Here is a 23,760-nt window from a genome sequence, read left to right as displayed (position 1 = left end):
GAATGGAAAAATCCCCCAGAGGTGCTAGGCAATCTGTCCTGGGGAGGCAGGGCCCCACTGCACCCCCCACCCCTCAATGGCTCAGTCTAGCCCAGGGGCTCCCACTCCTTCCCTGAGGAATCATGGAAAATGAGGGTTGGAAGGGACCTCAGGAGCTCATCTAGTCCAACCCCCTGCTCAAAGCAGGACCGTCCCCAACTAGATCACCCCAGACAAAGTTTTGTCTAGCTGGGTTTTGAAAACATCCAAGGATGAAGCTTCCACCACCTCTCTGGGTAACCTGTTCCAGTGTTTTACTAACCTCCTAGTGAGAAAATTCTTCCTAATATCAAACCTAAACTTCCCTTGCTGCAACTTAAGACCGTTGCTTCTTGTTCTGTCATCTGCCACCACTGAGAACAGTCCAGCTCCATCCTCTTTCGAACCCCAAATGTCAAGGGGTTCAATGTCAAAGAGATGCAGCTGGATTTCTGAGGAGACTCTGCAGCCACGCACCCTGCACGGCTCCCTTTGGTATTTCTGTCCCCATCCCCTCACTCAGTTCAGGCCGTGTACTGGAGGAACTGGACCTGCCCCAGGCTCTGACCCCTCTCTTTACTCCTAAACTCCATGTCCTTTGAAGCAGGCAGGGGGAGTTCAGTGTCAAGGCCAGAGCATGTGATGACTGTCTTCTGCTGGGGAACAGCAGAAACTGCCTGTGCATACAAAGATAGCCCTCCCTTCCAAAAGGCAGGGCTTCTGTTATGTCCCCAAGGGCAGAGACAGGGGAGCAAACTGTGCCAGGCATCCGCCTGGGGGCAGAGAGCGCTCAGTGTGCAGCCCTTGGTCCGGAGCACAGAGGAGGCAGCCTGTTGTGCCTTTAAGGCCTTGATGAAGGTGATGAAGTTGCAGAGGGGTGCCAGGAAAGTGGTCACCCCCAGCCTTCAGCCCAGTGAGGGAGTCATTAGATATCTCAGCGCTGGGCGTGGGCAGACTGACAGCTGCTGACTCCCTCCCCTGCCTGGGCAGGAGCTGCTGGTGCCTTCCCTCTGGAACCAATGCTCCTCTGGTTGAGGCCCCGTGGGATCCCAGCCATCCCTATGGGAACTGGTTGCAGTCCGTGGTGGACTGGGAGGGAGGTGCTGCATGGGCTGGGGGCTCTGCCTTTCCAGCTCAGCAAGCAGAAACAAATTCACATGGTCTGTAAGTCAGTGTGCAGTCCTGTGAAGAGGGCCCTCAGGGCTGCTCAGACCAGTTCCCACCCACAGCTGTGTGGCATGGGCCTGGCTCAGGAGGCTAGCTTGAAGCCAGCTTAAGTGAGCCTCAGTTTTCTTTACAATTTCCAGGGGAATCTGGTGCAGCTGCAGGTTGAAGGGAGTGAAAGGCTTTGAGGGGCAGGGAGCCTCAATGCTGAGACTATTGGAGGCACAGTGCTCCAGGCCAGGCCCCCTTCCACCAGTCATTAAGACTCAAGGGGTCCCATCTATGGATCAAAGACATGGGCTCTCAGCTGCTGGGACAGCTTCCTGCAGGGGTTTTTCCCTCCACTCCATTTGCAGATTCCTGGAAGAGTTGCCTCTGTCACAGATGGTGTCTATGGCATCCTCTCCTAGACAGGCCAGTCTTGGATCCAATGCTCCCAGCCTCCGTCCCTCCCCACACCCACAAGCATCCTCACTCAAACCTCTCACCCCACCCCAGCACCCCTTCTCTAGCTCACCCTTAGCGGTACACCCGCACCCTGTACATTCCCTTGCCCACTTTCAACCCTGCCTCTCCCTTGCCAACACTGACTGCACCTTTGTGCTCTCTTACAATAATTAACTGGCTAATGACACCAATTACCCCTCCAGGTCACCAAGTGGCTGGTTACTGAGTGACATGGGGCTGCAGGGCTGGGGCTGAGGTGAGGGTGTGAAGGCTCTCCCTACCTCCACTGCCCACAGCTGGCTCCCAAGCATTACATGCATACAGCAGGGGAACAAAACCTCAAGGCACCTTTGTGCCCCTGGGCATAGCCAAACTGAGACTTCTGCCAACTTGTTACATCCAATGCTGTGCCCATGTTTGTATTGTGGCTCCAGTTCACCATGGAGCCCATGGGAGGCTGTGAAGGGCATCCCTGGTCAGCAGCTGCAGAGGGAACAAGTCACTGGACTTAAAGTCCCAACCCCATGGGCACAGAAAACCCAGAGCCAAGCTCCTAGCCTGGCCAGCCCACCTGTAGTGCCCTGCCAGGCAGCTCAATCAGGACCAGGGAAACCCAGGGCACCCTGTATCCCAGGCCCTAAGGGTGCTCCATGGAAACCCAGCTCCTGGCAGCCACCTGCTGCCCCCAGGGCGCTGGCAGAGCTGGGAGATGACAGACCTGCTCAGCAAGTGCAGTGGGGTGGTGGCGAGAGCAGCACGTACCTCCAAGGTCACCCAGTCCATTAAGCCTGTGCTCATCAGTGCCAGCGCCTTGGCTGCCAAAGTCTGTGCGCTGAGAAGGAGCAGAGCTCTTTATAGAGAGCGTCTGCTGGAGCCCAGCCACGCTCATAAACACAGGGAGGGGGAGATGGATGGCCTGGAGAGAAAAAGGCTGCTGAAGGGAAGGGAGCCATAATGGCGCCTACCTCACACAGAGCCTCCAGGGCAACTCCCTGCAGCCCTGAGGGGCCTCTCTAGCATCTCCCTGGTTTTTCAGGACTCCTTCTCCCATTCCTGGCAGTCCAAGACAGCTCTCCACACCCCAGGGCTGCAGGCCCAGTCAACATCACCCACGGGATGGCACTTAAGAACCTACAGCACAGGCCTGATCTTGCAGGTCCCATGGGGCACTGGTGCGGGTTGGTGCCACTGAAAACCATGCATCAGAGCTCTCTCCTTGCTGATTTATGCACCTCATTTTATGCTGCCATTTAAAAGTGAGCCCTTCCAGCTGGTGGCTGTTCATTTAAAACCTGACTCCATGCTATTCCCTACCTTGCACCCCACCCCCCAGGCTTTGAGGGTGGGAGGGGAAACCCTCACTGCCTCCCACAATGGCAAGGATACACTTCGCTGATGTGGCCCTCACCTCCCTAGTCCCAGCAGCTGAATCCCTACCCTGAGAAAAAGGCTGGCACCCCCCACTAGTTGGGGTCTGGCACTCAGCGTGCCAAGGTTTGGGGCTGGCATCACCTCAGTGCATCCCAGCCCAAGCTTTGCCACCCTAAATGCTGGCATGGAGAATACCTGGGGGAGGGGAGCTGGGCTGAGTTCTTGGGTTCCCATGAAGCCCATTCCCTGGGCTGCCTGCTTTTGAAACAATAGGTTCTCACATTTCAACCCATCAGCTTTAGGTCTCACTTGTCTGCCTCACTGCTGGGAATACCTTGTCCGCTCTTGTACCACATGCAGAGCTAGTTCCAAGGGGGTGGTGGCAGCAAGTGGGGCTGTTATACCCGCACCTATTTGCTGCTGAGGCATAGGGTCCTGCCTGCTACATCAACAGAGCAAGTCAGCCAACACTGAAAAACAATCGCTTTAAAGCTGTAACCACTTGCTATTGGTGCTGCAGCCCCGGAGGCTGTGGAGAGCTTACCTCTTGCTGCAGACTCATCATTTGAAAGAGATCAAGTGTCTAGCCCCAGCAGTTGTGAGAAAAATGTTCCAGACACAGACCAAGTGTAATTTGTACAACGCTGTCTGCCTGAGTTTGCACACTGCCTGAAACAGTAGCTTGGAGAAATTCTCTGAGCTCCCAAGCTGGCCTGAACACTTCTCTCCTGTGAATGTTTCCAGCTTATCTGAGCTGGTGAAGCCAATACTTAACCCATGTTTGGGGACTGCAGTTCAGCTGCATCACACTTCAGTAGATGCAGTCTCTCTCAAGACCTAAGAGGTTGTTTAGCTTTTACTTACCACTTCTCAAAAGCTGGGAACATTCCCCACCAGGTTTGTGCTCCCCAAGATACAGGCATTTCCAAGCGATTTCTGATATATTTGCCACACCTCCCAGGCACGTATTCATGTGCTCCTAAGCACTCATCTTACGGTGTTATATAATGGTAACATAGTAGAGGCAGGGCAGGTTAAACTCATGACATAATAATTACTGAACAAACCCTGAAGTAAACCCATTTTTATTTCAAGGATCACTCAAATCTTCCCCACTTCTCCCCTCCACCCAGCTCCTCCCCAGCAAAGACAAGCCTTGCAGTGAGTTCTAGAGGTCTAAAGAAGGGCTATTTGGAGTCACAGGGTGTTTGTAAGCCCGTGGGGCTTCATGGACATGCCCTGCCAGCTGTCCTTCCTATTTTACATTGGGCACCTCCACTTAATTCAATAACAGAAGCATGGCATGGGGAGCAAGGCAGTCTGGCAAGGTAGGAGGTCCTCTGGGGCTTTACAGGCCAATGCCAGCACTCTCAACTGCACCCAGAAACCCTGAGGAAGGTACTGTACATTGTGGGGCACCAGTTAGGTGCACCAGGTGAGATAAACCTCACCGTGGCTGGCACCAGATTTTGCGTGGAGTTAAGGTACACCCAGATGACATGCAGTTGTAAGGCACTGCCAACCACTCCTTCTGGGCCAAGGCTAGAAATGGCCTTATCTCAGTTCCCAGTAAGAAGGAAACATTCTGTGCACAGCACTGCTTTTATTGCAAGACTCTCCCAGACTTTGCTGTGGGGCCCCTAGGGAGGATGCACTCTCCCTCCCTAGCAGCATTTCGCTCCTTTGTTACCAAGCTGCCACATGCTGACTTTGCAGATTGTGAGCTGTGGTTGTGACTTAGCCCAGCTGTGCTTAGCCCTCATAACAGCCTCCATGCACTCAGTTGCCTAGCAAGCAGTGACAGCTCTGTCCTCGCACTGAGAAACACCAGGGCCAGGGCCCTTACACACTGAAGTTATACCCCTGGGCCTTTCTCCTGCCTGAGGCAAGGTAGTTCATGAAAGCAAGGTTGGGGCACATGGTTAAGGGGACTGTGGTGGGTATCTCCCTATATACTAGGGACCACAGGTCCAGGCCAGAAAATCCTGCATATTTTGCTCACTTGATCTAACCAGAGTGCTCCCTAGAAGGTCAGTGGGTATTTTGCACAGACTGTCCCATGACCACTCCGAACCTTCACAAATAGCCAGGTCTGGACCTGAAGACAGCGAGGAGGACAACAGGATCAGCAGCAGTAGAAGTGACAGTGACAAGGACTGTGAATTAACTGAAATGGGAAACCCCAAATTGGTGCCAGGACTAAGGGACTGTGTTTGGGTTAGGGAAGGGCAGAGGGTGGGTGCGCAGGGGCGCAGGGGAGTGGGTGCGGTTATTGTAACAGGTGCCCAGGTTTCTTAAGGTGGTTTTAAAAAGAGAAGGTGCAATGGAAGTCTATGATAGAGGATGTGTGTGTGTGTGTGTGTGTGTATATATATATATATATATATATATATATATATATATAATATATATATGTATATCTATATATCTATCATAGACTTCCATACACCCCCCCTATATATATAGAGAGAGAGAGAGAGAGAGAGAGCTATTTTAATTTTTAAAAAGTTCTGGATTAATATGCTGGAGGACCATGAGTTAAGAGCAAGCAGATTCCCCAGCGCAGGCATCCTGGGAAGCCGGGCTTTATTGGGGGAAATACTTATTCCTTCAATGGTTGAGCAAAGAGCATGAATTGATAAGCCACCGGGCACTTGTACCAGGTGCTAAATTGCAGAGGAAGAAACGGCCCAGTACCCTTATCAAACCAATAACAGGGCCTCTGGAGACCCTGAGGAAGGCCTAGTGAGGGACAGCTTTGCACTGCCTGTCTCTGTACTACCCTAGGAGTCTCCTGCTGCCTCCTGAGGAGAGCTGAAACAGGCAGTCCATCACCATAGACAGGGTGATGGGCCACAGAACAGCCCCCTGCCACAACACTAGCAGGGATTACAATGTAAGATGCCTATGTTGGATGTGCCTTTAGTATGTGTGAAGGTATGTACCTTCCCTGGAGGTTGGACTGAGTGATTGTAACAGCCTATTATTTATTGCTAGCTAGTGTGTGGCTCCTTTTGCTTGTGTTGCTTAAGGAGTCAAGGGGTTTGATTCCCACTCGCAGCTGTGCTCTCTGCATGTGACAATTAATGGGGCTGAGGATGGGGGCAAAGCACAGCAGAAAGAGTGGAAAGAAGGGGAGAGCATTTCAAATATAGCAATGACCTGCTCATTCAGGCTGGCCTTAGGGGCAGCTTTGACTTGATCTGACCCTCAGCTGGCTGCCACAAGCTGTGTACTGCAAGCAGCTAAAGGCACTTCTCCCCCACTGCTGGAGGATGGGGATTCACACGCTCCAGTCTTGTGCTGCTGTGAAGCCCCGAGCAGCCATGAGGAGCGGATCAGGGACAACTGTAAAATCCCAGGCAGCTGCAGGTTGGCTGCAATACTGGCTCCTTTCCTGCAAGGTTACACCAATCCCAGTTCTGAGCTGCAGAGATGCCAGGAGAGCAGCCTCCCTGCTAACCTGCACACCCATGGCTCAACCAATGCTTTCCTTGGGTGGTGGAAAAGGAAGGCATTCAGGGCTCCCTCCGGGTACTGCAACAGGCAGTGGGTTTCCTCCTTGCAACAGCTGGAGAGAGAAATCAGGGAGCCCCACAGTGCGGTGAAAGCAGGAGTCATCCTGTGCTGTTCCTCAACTGAGGATCAGACTAGCACATGAGGAACATGGGAAATGGATTAGGGGGTTTATAGATTTACATGCCTTGATGGCTTAATGTATAGAGCTGAGAGCACAAGAATGCTAAGTGCTGGGGTAGGAGGGCACACAAGTGTTGTGCACAGTGCTAATCCCTCCTGGGGACATGGCGAGGCAGCAGCAGGGACCTGTCCCCTGCCAAGCTTGGAAGCTAACCCCTTTGGACCCTGCTTCAGTCCCCTGGGGAGTGACCCAGGCAAGATTCCTGAAGCAAGGATCGCAAGGAGCAAGAGCAGTTCAGAGGTTGGGTCTGTTTGGTTCTGCTTCTTCACTGGCTCATGAAGCCAAGTGCTGGGGGAAATGGAGGGGGCAGGGGATACTGGGCCTGAGCATTGAGTGGGGCAGTCTGGGGTTGTGGGCATGGCCAGTGAGGTCTGAAAACAGAAGGTTTGGAAGGTAAGGCTGTTTGAAGAGGTATGGCAGCCTTTCACTTTGCATGACCCTCAAGGTACGGCATTTGTGGTGTCTGCAGGTCAGAGAGTGCACACAGAAGTCAGCATGAGATTTTAATTCTAATACTGGGTCCCTTACAGAGATGAGTTAAACCAGTGAATCTTTCTGCTGAGGAAAGAAGCAAATGCATACTAGAATCACAGCTCCTGGGGCTAGACGTCTCCCCCCGGTCAGCTCCCAGAGCTTTTTTAGTGATTGCTCCCAAAGAGGAAAGCTGGCTTGGCAGGGCTGAAGGTCAGGACTCCTGGGCTCTACTGCCTGCTCTGTGAGGAAGCATAGCCTGCAATGATTAGAGCACATAACAGGGAGTCAGACAGGCTCCCTGGGTTTTGTTCCCAGGCTGTGTGACCTTGGCGTCAAAGGTCCTCCGTGGCCTAGCAGCTCATTGGATTAACATCATGAAAGCACGCCAGGTCCTGTGAAGCCAATGGTACAGCGGGCAGTGATGTAGGTAGCATCAGATCTGGCCCCACCTTGACAACCCAGTCTCAATGACCAGGAACCTATTTACCTTTGGGTCAACTGGGGGTGGCTTTTTGCCTAGGGCCAGAGCAGGGCTCAAACTCAAGCCTGTGGAGCCACTAAGACACCTCAGCCACTCTTCCTGTACCTTGGGTGAGTCAGCTGAAGTATAATTTTGTGTTGAGAAGCAGCTCTCAGCCCCTTTCCTCTCCCTGCTGCCTAGAAGACAAAACACTCCAGGCCAAAGAAGGAAGAAGCCTCCCCATGGGACTGTCAGGTTAGACACCCCCCAAGGGAAGGAGGGGCTCCAAATGCCATCCCAGGACTTTACCATATGGTGCTGACTCCCGGCATTGGCATCCGTTCTCAGCAGACAACTGTCCCCAGGTAACCGCTGCTTGATCAGCTGACACTGTGCTGTATTGAGGAAGTGAGTCGGTTCTTTACGTTGCACATCTGAGGAAGCAGAAGGAGCTGAAAGTGTCGCAAGGGAAGTGACTGTGTGTGAGAAATTTCCCTTACTTGGCGCCGTGGGCTGGCTGCCTTTGAGCAGAGGGTACTCGGGCTCAGCACAGGATCTGGTCCCCTCACCAGGTGCAGCTGGCTCCCTGGCCTGCTCCCTGCCAGCAGAGGGGAACTACATGCTGTTTGGGCCCGGACAGTATCTGTCACACCATGGTTCATGCTCTGCTGAGAGCCACTCTGTGACAACCCCGGCTGTGGAACAGGATGGCCACTCCAGTGGCCAGCAGCTACCAGGGAAGATAAATTCCTCAGCAGAGCTGCTGTCCAGTAAGGCCTGGGCCTGCTTGCTGTTCCTGGCAGTCTCATGGACTGGTCTGTGCTTGAGCCATTGGCCTGTGCAGAGAGCTTGGCTCTAGGACAGGCAGCTCTCCTCACTGCTGCCCCACATTTCCCCTCCCCTGTTTGCTATGCTCACTTGTTGCCTCTTGCCTTTATATGCATCATCAGCTCACCCTGGCAGGGGCCAGAGGATCCCATTTCAATTTACACCACTCTCAGTGCAATGCAACTTGTGGTACAGGGACCTGACTGTTAGCAGGCATGGCAGTACTCCAGCACTGCCCAAATTATTTCATAGTTTCTAGGGTTGGAAGGGACCTGAATAGATTATCAAGTCTGACCCCCTGCCCTGGGCAGGAATGAGTGCTGGGATCATAATACCCTAGCCAGATATCTATCCAACCTCCTCTTGAAGACCCCCAAGGTAGGGGAGAGCACCACCTCCCTTGGGAGCCCATTCCAGAGCCTGGCAGCCCTAACCATAAAGTAATGCCTCCAGATATCAAGCTTGAACCTGCTCTCAATCAATTTGTGGCCATTATTCCTTGTTATCCCAGGTGGTGCCCGGGAAACAGAGCCTCACCTATTTTCTGCTGGTCCCCCCTTACGAGTTTATAGATGGCCACCAGATCCCCTCTCAGTCTTCTCTTGTGGAGGCTGAATAGATTCAGGCCCTTTAGTCTATCTTCATAGGGCCTGGCCTGCTGCCCCCTGACCATGTGAGTGGCCCTCCTCTGGACCCTCTCAAGGTTAGCCACATACCCCTTGAAGCACAGCGCCCAGAATTGGATGCAGTATTCCAACTGCGGCCTGACTAGTGCTGCATAGAGGGGAAGGATCACCTCCCTGGACCTGCTTGTGATGCATCTGTAGATGCATGACAAGGTGCAGTTAGCCTTATTGACTGCTTCCTCGCATTGGCAGCTCATGTCCATCCTGGAGTCAACAATGACTCCAAGATCCCTTTCAGCCACTGTGTTGTTGAGAAGGGTGTTCCCCAGCCTATAGGTATGTTGCAGGTTCCTTCTCCCTAGATGCAGCACCTTGAGGGTCTAAAAGCTTCCTAAATAATGAATTTGGCCTCACAATCTGCTCTACTGCAGGGCTTGGGGATCTAATTTTCCAGAGAAGGACACGGGGCAGCGAGTTGGCCCAGGGCACATAGCCAGTCTGAGAAGAAACCAGGAGTCCTTGCTCCCAGTGCTCTACTCTAATCAGTGAATCACAATGTAAACTACAACCCTGCACTTCTGTAGGCAAACTACCCTGCTTATACCCCCTGTCCTGGCCTCTTTGACTCCCCTAGTCTTCCCTTTCCTGATTCTGACCCCTGGTGCAGATCCCCCTTGCCCAACCCCTGCCCAATGCATCATGGCCTCTGTGTCACAGGAAAGGGAGGAGGGGACATGCAACAGAATTGCCTAGCCCACTGCAGTGATGCCGTGCAATTCACACTGTGCGAGCCCTTTAACAAGAGTGCTGGCCAAAGCTACAATGTGAAGAGGCAGGGACACCTGGCAAGGAGATGGCTTTGGGGCACAGGTGGAGAATGTAGGCTGTGAACTCCTCTCTACCTGCACCGGTCTCCCTGATACACACACTGAGGAGGGCACAACACATTTTGTCAGGTCTGAGCCTGCCTGTCAGTCACAGGCTGCACTGGCCCATGCCATCCCAGCCTGGAGCTCACCCTGCCAAAATAGCAGAGAAGCATCAGGCATTGCCAGGCATCCCAAGCAGGAAGGAGGAGGTGGGGGCACATGGGCTGAGTCTAAGCACATTTGGCATGACATGGGAGAAGCAAGCTGTGAAGGAGGGGAGCTGAACTGGGCCCAGAAGGGCAGGCTATAAACATAGGGAGTCGTGGGGGGAAAGTACGAAACTGGACGGCAGAAGGTGAGAGGCATGGACATAAGCACCCTGTGGGTGTAGGTCTGGAGTGTGGGGACAGTCTGATGGGGCTGGATCACAGAGGCCAGATAACAACAGGGTGCCAGAGCCAGAGGGCTGCAGTGAGCAATAGGAGAGGGCTCTGGGGAGGGTGAGTGGGAAATCTGCCATGCTGGACACCAGTCCTGGTGCCCATGTCCCATGCAGCAAGATGATTGCACAGCATCTGACTGGCTGGGGCAAGAAGGAAGGAGGCTGTAGATCTGTTACTTAAGGCCTGGGGCCAGGGGGAGCTAAATGTGCCCTTGGGATGACCTGGTTGATCTAAGGGATATCTAAGCAGGGATGTGGCCAATTCTGCTTGCTTAGCCCCAAGGCAAGAGTCTTGGAAGGGGATGGGGAGTAACTTCACACACTGCCCATGAGCTGGACCCTGCTTACAGCAGCTGGTTCACAGGGGTGACAAGTGGGGCAATCCACAGCCACGGTGACCTGCCTTTGCCCTGGTGTCAGGGGATCCCTGGGGCAGAACCAGCTGTGCTGACTTCAGCAGGATTTCCCTGCATGTATGGGCTGGTACCCCATGCCCTCCATGCACTCTTCCCCCACCCCGCTGGGAGCCTGCAGGGAGAAGAGCCCTTCCAGCCAGGTGGGAGACTGAGCCTGGGGTTGAGGGGGGCTAGCGTGGGGCGCAGTCGCGATTGCTTACATGTTTCCCTGCAGCTGGCAGCTGGCTTCAGCGCTGTCTCCTAACCTGATCTCAGGCTGGCTGCTTCAGCTGGTGTTGGGATCAGCCTACAGAGAGCTCGCCAGGTCCTAGTGCTCACCTAATCCCAAGCCTTGGCACTGCAGAAATGTGCTGGGCAACCTTCGCCCCCTGCCAAGGACAGTGATCACCCTAGGCCTCGCCTGCCTCTGCTATCCCTTTTCAGCCTCCGCAAGAGAAGGTTGAGAGGCGACCTGGTGGCTGCCTATAAGTTCATCACGGGGGCACAGAAGGGAATTGGTGAGGTTTTATTCACCAAGGCACCCCCAGGGGTTACAAGAAATAATGGCCACAAGCTAGCAGAGAGCAGATTTAGATTGGACATTAGGAAGAACTTCTTCACAGTTAGAGTGGCCGAGGTCTGGAACAGGCTCCCAAAGGAGGTGGTGCTCTCCCCTACCCTGGGGGTCTTCAAGAGAAGGTTAGATAAGCATCTAGCTGGGGTCATCTAGACCCAGCACTCTTTCCTGCCTATGCAGGGGATCAGACTCGATGATCTATTGAGGTCCCTTCCGACCCTAACATCTATGAATCCCTGTCCTGGGCTCACCTCCCATGCAGCTCTGCACAGGCTCCTCCAACTGGAAGGACAGCAGAGCATAGTGCTGTGGACCCAGAACCAGCACCTTGCTGGGTTCAAGGGGCCAGAGGCCTAGCTCCATGTGTCTATCCTTGTTTCCCAGCAGCATTGCAGCCCTAGCCCTGTCGGGGAGGAGCTGACTGCCATGCTAGAAAGCATCTCTTGAGCCAGGCCAAACCCTGTGGGGCTATCGGCCAGAGCCAGGTGGTGACAGCGGGGTAGGAGTCTTTGGGATTCAATGCTTTGCTTGGAGAGGCCAGGGATGCCCTGGGAGCAGGAGGCAGATCAGAGTAGCCGCTCACCTTGATTGTGCTGCTCTTGACCCTCCCTTCCCTGGGAGCCTTTTCACTTCCCCATATGGCAAAGGCCAGCTCAAATGCTAGGCTGGGAGGCTGCAGCACTCAACTCAGAGCTCTGTCCCAGGGTGGAGGCAGGCAGCTGGCCAGCCCCCTGTGCGCTCAGAGCAGCTCTTTGGCTGGAGGTCTCCAAGCCTGGAGTCGCCCCAACCCCAAGAAGCCATGTTTCCACTAGGAGAGGACGGATGCTGGCTCCAGAGCAGGGTGTGCAAGATGTGGCATCCTGCCCCACAAAGCTCACACCTCTGCCCCTGCTCCCTTGTCTGTCTCCATCCCACATGTCCATTGCTTCAATGCTGAGGTGCCACTGCCACTCCCCATTTCTCTGCCTGACCCAATTTCTCTTTGGCAGGGGTGCAGGGGTACTCACAGGAGGGAGATCTCCTTGCCCCAGTGTGGCTGGGTTGCGGGGCTCCTTGGAGCCAAGCTCAGCTCTCCCCTGCTCTGTGCCGTCGGGCTGATTTCCTAGTCTTGCTGCCGGCTGAGACTGGCTCAGCAGGGCCCCTGCTGGCTCAGCAGGTGGAGGCTGCTGCACAAACGGATTAGGGGGGGAAGTGATTCTTCCAGAGAAACTACAAGGGAGATTTGTCAGCAGTTCTCAGCACAGCTGAGTTCAAGTGCCATGCCTTGGGAGGCAAGGGCAGGGGATCCAAGTGGCAGCAAATGGGCAGGACCTCCAGGTGATTCTTGAGCAGGACAGCAGGGTCAGTGAAGGGCCAGAGTGGAGAAAGCCCCATGCTCCCACCCCTCTCTGGTACTCTCCGTGGCACTGCACCACCTGTGCTTATGCTGCTGCTGCTGCTGAGTCACCCGCAACTCTTGCAGGCTTTCGGGTGTGCTGAGACCTGGTCCGCTGTGCAGAGGATTGTGGGATGAGAAAGGTTGTCTTGGAGCCACTGTGTCCCTCATTTTGGCTCCTGGGCAAGCACAGGATGATGCTGGGTCACTACTGGCCAGCTGTCTTGTGCAGTTGAGATGAAGGCCTGGAGCTCCTCATCTCAGCTTCTTCTTCCTCTTCCTCCCAACCCCTTCCCCATGCCCGGGGGCAGCAAGGTGCTTTCTGCAGGAAGAGAAGCTGTCTCTGCTGCCCTGCTCCCATTAAAGCAGCTTAGATGCACTATTTACTTTGGTTCTGTAGAGAAACAAAGCAAGCAAACTGTCCCAGGAGCCAGCAGAGTCAGAGCCAACAGGGGAAGGGAAGAGAGTGGAGTATAGCAGGGACAACCCTGAGCTGAGATTTAGCCTCCCTGTACCCTGAAAGGTCAGGGATGTCACACCAGGGGTGCCAGGCTAAGCCCTAAAAACTGAAACCTTCTAGACTCAGACTGGCACAGCCCAGGCACTAGGACTCAAGCTCCTGCCAAGGTGTCTCATGTCTTTTCCTGGGGAAGAGGACAGCCTGGTCTCTAAGGCCCAGCCAGCCCACAGCTTGATGGCTATGGCTGCCAGTAAGGTGGCCCAGGAAGCCGACCAGCACCCCTTAGACTCTGCTCAGCTCTGGTGGGATCAAGAGTCACTGGAAGCTAGCGCAGCCCAGTACTAGTTTTGGCTGGGGTCTTGGGCCACGTCCCTGAAAACTGGGCAGAGGTCAGCCCTTTTTCAACACAAAGAGGAACAAGAGAGCAGTAAGAAAGGATCACCCTTACTGCCAGGTGAGGGCTGGATAGGAATGGCCTACCTAGCTGTTTGAACAGGGCCCAGTGGCCCTCTTGTACTGTGTTCCCTAGAGTTGCACCTGCTCACTCATGAGAAGCTGCAATTCACTTGCTTATCTATCCCCTTTGTGAAACGTGCCAAAAACCAGATGCCCCAGAAATCTAACAGACCCAGATCTACCTCAGCCCTTGCTGCAGCACTGCATGCTAGTACAACATGGTTGCCTCCTCGCCTGGCCCTGTGCTCCAGGGAGCAAGGGGCTAATGGCTATGGTGCTGCAGGACAATGGGAACTAGAGCAGACATGAACTCCCACGTCAGCGGGGTCTGCCTCTAACCACAAGTACCGACCTCCACGCCCTCAGACGCCCTGTGTCTGCTTGGTGCCAGGGCATTCCCAGGGATTTGAAAACACTGTAAATCCAATTCTGGCTCAACTTCAACAAGGAAACTGGAGTAGGGTGTGGGAGAGTGGGGCTTGGAGCCCCAGTACTGACTGGAGACAGCCCGTTACTGTGATGTTTCTCACTCTTGCCCTGGAGCAGCCTTCCTCCATCCCTGTCTGATGCCTATATTCTGCATGGCAGCCCAGGAAGCCTACTAGCACTCCTTGGGCCCTGCTCAGTTCTGGTGGGATTAGGAGTCACTAGAAACCAGTGCAGCCCACTGAATTCAGTGGAAAACAGGTGAATGCACTCAGATGCAGAGTGCTACTGGCCCCTCAGACAGCCCTCACCTAGGGAGGTGGATTTTTTTTTAGGAAAAATTTTTCATGTCCCAAGCCAAATCAATTCCAAATCTGTGAATCATTCAAGAACCATATGTGGTCCTGCTACCGGCAAGCATCCTCCACCCCCACCTGGGGCTTCAGATGCTTCCAAATCTTTTGGCAGGCATCCTACATGCAGGCCCAAACCTGGAGACTTGGGGTTGGGATGCCCCCAAGTTTTGCTTGCCTTCAGCCGTATGGCTGCAGGAGCAACCTAGGGAGGAGTCTCCCATTTCCATAAAGTCGGCGTGTAGCCAAGATCCTCCCACTGGAAGACGGCCAGTGGGAAGTTAATTATGAAGCTCTCTTGTCTGCAAGTAGACAAGGGTGCAACCCTCCACTACACAATGCCATTTTAATTGCATTATCTTGGTCAGGGTACTTCCCATGCTACCACCATGGTCATGGTATTTCCCCTGTCTGGGAGGTGGATGAGTGAAAAGCAGGAGTTGCCTCTGGCCTCAGTTCCTCTGCATGAAATGAGCCAGTTAGGCCTGGGCCACAGCCCCTTCCCCAGCAAGGCCTGGGGGCAAACAGGGCAGGGCAGGAACTTGGCAGCCTCTTTTCAAGGCTGTGTCCCCTCTGAAGGGCCTTTGAGTGAGGAGCTCCTACCTACTCCCAAGAGAAGGAGGGTCTGGTGACCTCTACCATAGTCCCTAGCTTGGTGGCTCAGTGCTAAGCGACCATCTGTGACGCATGAGGAGCACTTTGAGCCCAAGCCTCTTAGTGAGAAGGGTGAGAGCCCCAAGATGAAAGCCCCAAGCCCCTGCCATGCCTGACCAGGGTAGGCTTCCCCAGGATAGAGCCAGGAGAATCCCATCCCAAGCAACCCCTTCTTCTGCCTAACCCTGTGGAACAGCACTCAGAGCCCAGGTCAACTCTCCTGTCCCAGGTGGCACAGGCCCTGGCGGTAGCAAGGGAAGGAGGAGTCACAGAATCATAAGGTTAGAAGGGTCATCAAGGGTCACTGAGTCCAACTCCCTGCATGGACATAAGCTGGATGAAGAGACTTCAAGATTGTTCTGTGTGCCTTTAATAAAAATAATCCCACTCTTTCCCACTCTCCGCCCTGCACTGCGGGTGCACTGGGGTGCTTGGGGAACAGGCTGCCGGGTTACGCTGTGCACAAGGTAGAGTCTCTCTGGCTCCATCAGCTTCCATGTCACACAGAGACCTGACCCTACATGCTCCAAGAGAAGGGCCTGAAAAAGACAGCACGGCTTTCCCTCCTACAGCCCACCATGCCAAGTGCCTGTTTAGTGTGCCTTCCCAGTGGCTGCTCCTGTGGGGAGGTGAGGTGCAGCTTTCTGCTGGGGCTGTGTGTAAGCAGAGCCCATCAGTGCAGAGATCTCTGCCTCTGCACTCCCACCAGCCCTGGGGGTAGGGAGTTAGCAAGTCCTGTGGGTTTGGTGCCTGCAGTGAGCGGGTGCTTGGAGAGTTCCTGTGAGGAAGGCTCCTGTTCACAAGCTGGCAGGCCCAGCAGGAAGAAACATGGGCAAGTTCTGGCCTGCGTTCCCCTGTCCTGGGCTCATTCTTTCTTCCCGAAGAACTTCTTGAAGACAGATTTGTTCTTGGGGCGAGGAGGGGGGCCCTGGCCCCTCTCCCCTAGCACCTCCCGAGGGCTCCCTGGCGTAGCCACGAAGGAGTGGCAGCGAGCCCTGGGCATGGCCTGCTCCCCGATGTACAGCGTAATGGAATAGCTGCTCCCAGGCTCCAAAGGCTCCTTGGGTACTGACACTGGCGTGATCTTCTGGTAGGTGGCTGAAAGAGACAGAGCACGGGGTGGGTTGCTACTTCCCACAGTAACATCAACCTCACTGAACCAACAGGGGTGCCCAAGAATGGGGCACAGGGGGTGAGTCACTTCCATGGTGCCAGCTCCAAACTGGTGCTGTGCACAGGGGACTGTCCAGGAATGGGATAAGAGTGTTGCAGTTTATTTTGGGGGCGGTCTCACAAGCTGCCTTGAGCAGACTCCTCTGTATCACAGGTGTTTTCCTGAGAGGCGAAGGGTGTTGGTGCCATCTGGTGGTCGCCATCAGCAATGGAATTGCGACCTTGAATAGAAAGGTCTCAAATCCCCAGGAAAGCCTGGGGTTTAGCTGGAATAATGATGCTGCATTTAGTCACAGGAGCCCAGCCAACATCCAGCAGCCAGCCACAGCAGCTCGGCTACTTCGCAGCATGGTGAATGGGTCCTTTAAGCCGTGCTGCGTAACAGGTATTCACCCTGTTCCCACCTCAGAATGAGTTCAACCAAAAGCAAGTCACATCCCCAGCCTTGGGCTTTTAAAACCCCTTCCAGATCAGGGCACCTGCTGGGATCCCCAGAGGCCTGGATCTCAGCCCATCCCTATCATCCCTAAGTAGAGTACCAGTCATGGGTGGCATCCAGGCACAGCCAGCCAATCAAAACTCTCACCTTCTCTGTTCAGCACCCTTTGCATACGCAACCCCCTGGGAAGGTGGGTCTGCACTGCCGAGGGGGAACCAGAGGCCCACAAGTTGCAATGGAGAGCACTCCAGAGACATGGGACCAGAGCTCCTGATCCTTTTCTTCCCACACTGTGTACCTGAGGTGAATGAGTAGGACCTCCTCTTGTTGGTTACGAGGGCATAGTCTTCCTCCTGGTAGTTGGCATCCCGTGACCTTGGAGATCCTGTTGGCGACCACTGGAACCGCCTGTGCCCTGTCATCTGGCTGTTGGCTCTCTGACTATCTCCTAGCAAGGGAAAAGCAAGAAAGGAGCTCATGTAGGCAAGATAGACAGACCGACACAAGGACAAGGGCTTAGGAGCAGGCTGTTCTGACACAAATTCTATATCACTACCGTCCTGATGAGCCCTGGGACATGTAGACAGTGCGTGTTATCCCAGCAGACTGAGGACAGTAGCGGGAGTGCCCTGGGGACCTTTTAATTTCTGGGACCCAGGTGGAACAGGGAGCTAGAGGCTTCTCTTACTACAACAGGTAGATCTACAGGTAGGAGCAAGCAGCTGACCACAGGCTAGCTGCAGAAGAATAGGCACCCAGGAACCGATAGGTTGCCAGTGCCTAGTGCATGGCTAGCTGCCTAGCAGTAGGACAGTAGGCCACAGCCCTGGATAGGCAGCAGCAGAAGAACCACAGCTAAACCACAGAACCAGCTGAAAAGCACACCTGCGGTCAGTCAGGAGAATATCTGACCAGAAGAGGAGGGGCTCAGGAGACATAAACCGGGTTCCTGAAATAGAGGAGCCAGTGCAGCCCTGAAGTCTATGAGGAGAAGAGCTCCTGCTAGCTCAGGCAGGAAAGGAGCAGAAGCTGCAAGCCAGGTCAGGTACTCCCAGGTCTAAGAGAACCAGTGAGTGGAGAGGAGGCTTTGGAAGCAGTGTGATATCCCAGAGGGGCTTTGGGGGTGTTGTTAGAAGCAGTTTGCTTATGTTTGTGTTGCATTTTAAACTGGCAAACTGACTTGTGACTGTAGGGATGGTTAGAAGGCCATGTACAAGTACTTGGAAGTCCAGGTTTGGCCCTGCTAGGGCTAGGGGCAAGACAGAGATGGGCTGAGGCTAAGGGGGCCAGAACCTGATCCCAAGAGAGAGAGAGGGGGAAGAGACTGAGGCTGAGAAGCTGGGCCAGAGTAAGTGGGCCACGGCTAGAAGTCTGCAGTCAGCATAACTAGTGGGCTACGGCCAAAAGGTCTGAAGTCTGTACAGGAAGATGGATGACAACAGAGTGACACCTTTTGAGGCATGGATGTGTCGGAGGGGTGGGACTGGAGGCCATGGTTAGAGCCCTTGAGGTTTAATTAGGGGTCACGAGTGGTGACGATCAAGTTTAAGTAGTGTCAGCAGGGCATGAGCAGTTTCAACTGAGCAAGGACTCGGGGACAGCCTCCCGAGCAAGATAGAAAGAACATCAAGGCATGGCTGGTCAGATGAAAGGGGAGTAAATGGAGGACCTGGAGTACAGGCAAAATTAGGGTGGTCCTAAGGGGGTCCAGGGTCACCCTTAGGGCCTGTCTTAAGGATCAATCACCAGGATCAATCCATCGTCCCTCAGCAGCAGTGAGCCAAGGCTGCTCAGGGTTTGTGAGAGGGAAGACTGATTGTTTTTGGCTCAGTTACGGGTGGGACAGACCAGTATCATGGACAGAGGCAAGCCTAGTGTTTGGGTGCTGGAAGAAGCGGGGTGGGTGTAGGGGCTTCCCCCTAAGGCAGTACAGAGCCCAGGAGAGGCTCTGCTTGGCTTAGTAGGAGCACACTCCCCTCTGCATCAGCACTATCCACCATGCCACAGTACAGTGCCAGGGGCATGGCAGTACTGCCAGTCTTTTAGACAAGATGGAGGTCTTGGCCACTTGTGCTCATCCTAGGGACTTCCCACAGGAGCAGGAGTGAGGGAGGGGAAGGTTACTTTGGGGCCTGGAATTGCCAGCTTGGGCAATTCCACTGTGCATCTTCAGCTAAACAGAGGTCCAGAGGGCATAGGAGTCTTCTGCTTGCTTGTGCTCCTAGCTCTCTCTCTCCCCCCACCACCCCCCATCCCCAAAATGGCTGGATTCACTAGCAAATTGCTTAACATTTGTCCCAACTGAGAATGAGCCTGACAGGCGCACAGGATGCGAGATGCTGGGACCTGTGGTTCCACCAGGGGTCTATTGTGGATTCATCTACCCAGGATGCAGCAGCAGAGCAAGGTGAGAGGCCCTGCTCCAACACAGGGAGTGAAGGAGACTGAAGCACTTGAGGCACAGATGTCTCATGGGCCAGGGTGCTAAGAAGCGGCTGCACATGCTCACCGGCCAGTGATGCTGCAGAGTCCTGTAGGTCCTCCCGATTTCCAAAAGGCAGGTGCATCCTGGCACTTGACCTGGGCAACAGCGTGATCTCTTGGCTCTTGGCTGTAACAGGCTGATGGTGTCCCTGGAGGTGGGAGCTGCTGGATATGAAAGGGAAGTGGTGGAGAGACAGATTTAGTCACTCACCTGCAAAGAAGGTCTGCTCACCTCAGGCCCAGGAAACCTTACTCACAGGCTCCATCCATGCCAGCTTGGACAGGGACTCTACCATGGGGTTCCCAGTGCAGGAGAAAATTTGTGTGCTGTAGTGATCTGGCTTCATTAGCAACTTATTTATTAGGGGCTTATTTATTGGTAAAATGATTGAGAGATGACCTTGGTGACCAGAGAAGAGAGCCTCCACTGGGAGGAGCTGCAGACCCCAGAGAGGGGGAGCAATAAACCAGCAGGAGATGGAAAGGTTAGAGATACTGCCTGAATGGCGTTGTAGGGTCAGCACAGCACTCTCCAGCCACACAGCCCAGACCTGGCCTGGCTGGCTCTGAACACTCGGGCTTAGCCCCCACCCGCTCAGCAACTGCCTGAGGCATCCTGCTACTTGCCTTATCGGAGAGCTGGTCCCCTCTGCAGGCTGCACGGCTGCCTGGAAATAATCCACTTCGGGGAAACCTGTGGGTAAAGCAGAAATCGGTTGCTAAAGTAGCTGGCAAAGGGTCAAACTCCAGTGGTTGCAGAGAGCACCCAGGGGTCCTCAGTGCCCCTGAAGAGCGAAGGGGAGCAGGGGCCCTAAGGTCAGCTCTGACAGGTGCAGCCAGAGCAGCCTGTATGGGACTGTCTGCAAAAAGCAAAACAGTTGGGTCTGGAGCATGGCACTACAAGGAGTCTGGAAATTCCCTTCTGCTACTTGACTGGGAGTGTGTGTGGGGTGGTGGGCAGGTGGTGCTTGGGGGGAATTCACTGTTTCTCAGGCATCCCCCGCAGTAAGAGGAGAAAAGGTCCTGAACAAACAGGTGTTTCATATCCCTTTATATCCAATGGAGACAACCAGGCTGAGGGGCCCACACAGGCTCAGGGCTGGCTCCTTGAAGCCTTTCGCTCTTGGATCTCACTGATGCTCCCTCATGCCTGCCAGCCATTTTGTTGCCATGTCTGAGACCCCTGCCCTTGTTTAATCGTCATGTTGGTGGAAGGACCTTAGCCCATGGGACAGCAATGGCTGAAGGCCAGGATGGGGCCTCTCTAGGCTCCATGCAGAGAGACAATAGGTCTCTCACTGGAAGGGGAGGGGGCCTGACTCCTTTACATCATTTTTAGACTAGTGGGAATCCACTGACTCCAGTGGCATCACTTTTGATTCAGACCAGTGCATGTGTGGTTAAAAAAAAAAAAATAATAAAAAAAATCAAGCCTTCAACTCTTCCTCATCAAAGAGCTGCAGCTACCCAGGACAAGCTGTCAGCTTTTACAGAAGTCACACGCATACTACTGCCCTTCTCATAATACTAGGTGTGAACAGACTACAATAGGGAACAGCTGGTGAGGGGAAAATGAGGGAATGAAGGTGCAGTGTGGGTGCCCCACATAGCTCTGCTGGTCTTCCTCTGTCCAGTCTGCAGACACCCCGCCATTCCAGCTCCAGGCTCCCCACCCCCTGCTCTGTCAGTGTTTCCTCTCATCATCACTGTCTTCTCCGTCTAGGGTGGTCATTGGTCCTGTTTTATACTGGAACATCTGGTTTTTAAACCCTTTGTCCCCTGTACCTAAACGAGAACCAGACTACAAGAAGTCCTGCTTTTCAGTTCATTGGTGGAAACACATGTCAGTCATTTGTCCTCAAGATTCTATTGGCTGTGCTTACAGGCAGGGCAATGCACAGCCAAGAGGAGCAGGGTTGCAGCCAGCCAGGGAGGGAGGTGGCCTTTTTGTGGCCCCCCTCACTTGCTGTTTGGGGCCCAGTGGCCCCAACACTCACTGCTGATTGGCTGAGGGAGTTGGGGGTATATTCCTGCCCCTCCAAGGGGATCTTCTGAATTCTGGGGTGCTCAGTAGCCACCTTAGCTCCATCCCTTCATCATCTCATGCCCTGCTGGTGGTCAGAACATGCCTCACCTGAGTTCTGCTGCAGTTTGGAGACCCACTCATTCATGAGAGGTTGGGATGGAGCTCTCAGGAGGTACTCGGAGCCATCCCGCAGACTGTGAGGGCAAGAGCGAGTCAGTAGGAATAATGAAATGGGCTGCAGACAAAATGGTCCCTGCCACCCCACTTCCCAGCAGCCTGGGGGCCAAAGGGAGAGAGGGATGGGATCATCCCCCCCCCCCCCCCCCAGCCCCGATTTCACATACTCGATGCCAGTGTTTCTCAACCTTTTAAGTAGCAAGTACTCCCTGATTTCTGAAAATTTTAATAAGTACCCCAACACTCAATTTTCCAGGGGATTTCATATTTACAGACTAATGTGTGCTATATGTTGGAAGAATGGCTCTGTATATAAGGCTGTGATATGACAGATATCTGATGTGGTGTGGGTAGGGTTGCCACCTTTTACACCAGGGGTGCACAACTCAAGTATGTACCTGGGCTGGAGGTGATGTTGCCCAAAGCTAGAAGGGCTGAATGCCAAATTATTATTATTATTATTATTACTGGCAGGCAAGGTTCCTTGGGTGAATCTGATATTTTTTATTAGACCAACCCAAATCTGCCTATTTGTCTATGTCCTTAGACCGACACGGCTACAACCTACACCCCTGCAACAAATTATTACTGGGGAATTTAAATATTTTGCCACAGTTTTGAGAGGAAAAAAAGGTGAGAGAGAGAGTGTTGGGATACCCGCATACCCCCTGCCTGTGTCTCATGTACCCCCAGGGGTATGCGTACCAGAGGCTGAGAAACTATGCTCTATGACTCAGGACAAAGGAGCCCCACCCCAGGCATCTGAGCTTGGTCCTCATGGCTCAGCAGCTGGCACTTCAACTGAGCTGCCTGCTGAATGACCCTGCATGATATGCAAGCTCCACAGTCTCTAAGGCACAGAAACCTTAAAGCTGTTCCAAGCCTGGCCTCTGCCACCAAGGGGTGCTGCAACAGTGGGAATGCCCATCCTGTAAGAAGCTCTGGGGAACTGCCCTGTTCTGGTTACTCACTGTAGCCTGAAGCAGTTGGTCTTTTTTGTATACTCCATGTCCTGGGTGCAGCGTGCTCCTGACAAGTTCAGGGGCAGGGCCACCACAGAGCTCTGTAGCACAGAGGACCAAAAAGGAGAGTGAGGCCTCTGCGGCTTGGTGGACTGTTTCCCCCATGCCTAGTGGGGTTTCTCACACTAGAGATTCCCAGCTAGCACCCATCTCTGGTCTGTAGTCCCTAGCTGTTATCCCTATGATCTACCAAAAAGAGGCACTGTCTGGCACAAAGCAGTGCCTGCTAGACGCTCAGTTACATAGGACAGAATATAAGGTGGGTCAGCAGCGATGCTTCAGAGATGGGGACATTCAACAGTGAAGGACACTGCTCACAGCAGTCCAGTGCCCAGACAAAGCACTCTCAGCACTAGCCCCAGGGTGGTTGACAAGCAGCAGGAGAGGGCACTGGGGAGATTTTGCCCTGCTGCTGCAAGAATATTCTTGGTAGTGATTCAAATCCTCCCAGCCCCAGACATCTCCCTGGAGCACCCTCCCAAGCTGGCCTCTCCACTACACAGCCCCAGATCTCAGCCCTTTGTGCTGGCTGAGAAGTAGGGGATCAGTTCTCAGGTTGCCCAGCCCTGCTGCCTGCCAGTCCTCTTGAAAGCACCTCCACATGTCCATTAATGCAGCTCATACTCTTCTGACAGCCCTTCCAGTCCTGGGCTGCAGCAGGGCACACAGTGAAGAGAAGGCACTTGCCCATGGCCATGGTCTCAGTATGTGGCAGCACCCAGGAATTCCAATGCCCACCAATCCCCCCAGTCTCCAACCACTGCCTCCTCCCGTTCTCTTTCCACCCCTACAGCCAAGAACATAACCCAGGAGTCCTGACTCCTATGCTCCCTGCTCCAAGTACTAGACACCTCTTTGTCCCCACCAGCAGACTGAAGGTTTGCCCTGTGTCTGCCAGGGAGAATTTCCTGGATATACCTTCAGAGTGTCCTTTCTGTCCTGGTAGAAGCACAGTGTCTGCCTCATCAGCACAGTGTGGAACAGGCTCCAGGTGCGATAGTTTGCCTACAAGACCGCAGTGAGGGCAAATGATTAAGTGGGCGAGGTCAGCATGGAGGCTCCACCCCCAGTCCCAGAGGCAACGCAAGGTGGAGATGCTGCCCCTGACCTGCCAGGTTAGCAGAAATGTGCAATGGCACACTGGGTGCTTTTCAGTGAGGCAGTCCTATAGATGGCCTATTAAATGGGTCAGGAAACCACAGAGGGACAACCCCCCAGCTCCAGGGATATCCCTTCCTAAATAGTGCCCAAAAGGATTGGCCCAGGGCTCTACTAGTTGTTACCCCAGGAGCCATGTGCATGCACTGCTGATGCCTCAGGCTGCAGCAGAAACAGGATGGGGCC

General features: G+C 54.0%; 2 protein-coding genes across 14 annotated transcripts in view; both read right to left on the bottom strand.

Annotated features, from left to right (window-relative positions):
* The window catches only part of SLC29A1 (solute carrier family 29 member 1 (Augustine blood group)), a 58,511-nt gene extending 46,045 nt beyond the window's left edge, over positions 1–12,466 (bottom strand). For 2 of the 5 annotated variants that reach the window (XM_014598126.3, XM_014598127.3), the window contains exons 1-2: positions 11,016–11,112; positions 7,944–8,068 (exon numbers count right to left, since the gene is read on the bottom strand). The gene's annotated coding sequence lies outside the window, so the exon portion shown is untranslated. Of the gene's footprint in view, positions 1–2,391; positions 2,482–7,943; positions 8,069–11,015; positions 11,113–12,378 lie in introns of those variants that run through there. The other 3 variants (XM_019483019.2, XM_014598128.3, XM_019483020.2) reach the window with 3 other exon arrangements.
* Positions 12,467–15,447: 2,981 nt separating this feature from the next.
* LOC102559868 (uncharacterized) overlaps positions 15,448–23,760 on the bottom strand; it is a 38,194-nt gene continuing 29,881 nt past the window's right edge. For 8 of the 9 annotated variants that reach the window (XM_014597978.3, XM_059716843.1, XM_019483017.2 and 5 more), the window contains 7 exons: positions 23,335–23,421; positions 22,366–22,457; positions 21,326–21,411; positions 19,819–19,885; positions 19,217–19,356; positions 17,006–17,155; positions 15,448–16,193 (listed from right to left, as the gene is read on the bottom strand). In XM_014597978.3, the coding sequence (XP_014453464.1) occupies positions 15,961–16,193; positions 17,006–17,155; positions 19,217–19,356; positions 19,819–19,885; positions 21,326–21,411; positions 22,366–22,457; positions 23,335–23,421 (855 nt within the window). In that variant the 3' untranslated portion in view covers positions 15,448–15,960. The remainder of the gene's footprint in view (positions 16,194–17,005; positions 17,156–19,216; positions 19,357–19,818; positions 19,886–21,325; positions 21,412–22,365; positions 22,458–23,334; positions 23,422–23,760) is intronic. The other variant, XM_019483013.2, reaches the window with a different exon arrangement.

This window comes from Alligator mississippiensis, chromosome 1 (genome assembly GCF_030867095.1).
Source record: "Alligator mississippiensis isolate rAllMis1 chromosome 1, rAllMis1, whole genome shotgun sequence".
NCBI classification, from domain to species: domain Eukaryota; kingdom Metazoa; phylum Chordata; order Crocodylia; family Alligatoridae; genus Alligator; species Alligator mississippiensis.
Note: the sequence above shows the minus strand (reverse complement) of the source record. Positions and strands in the feature narration are given on the sequence as shown.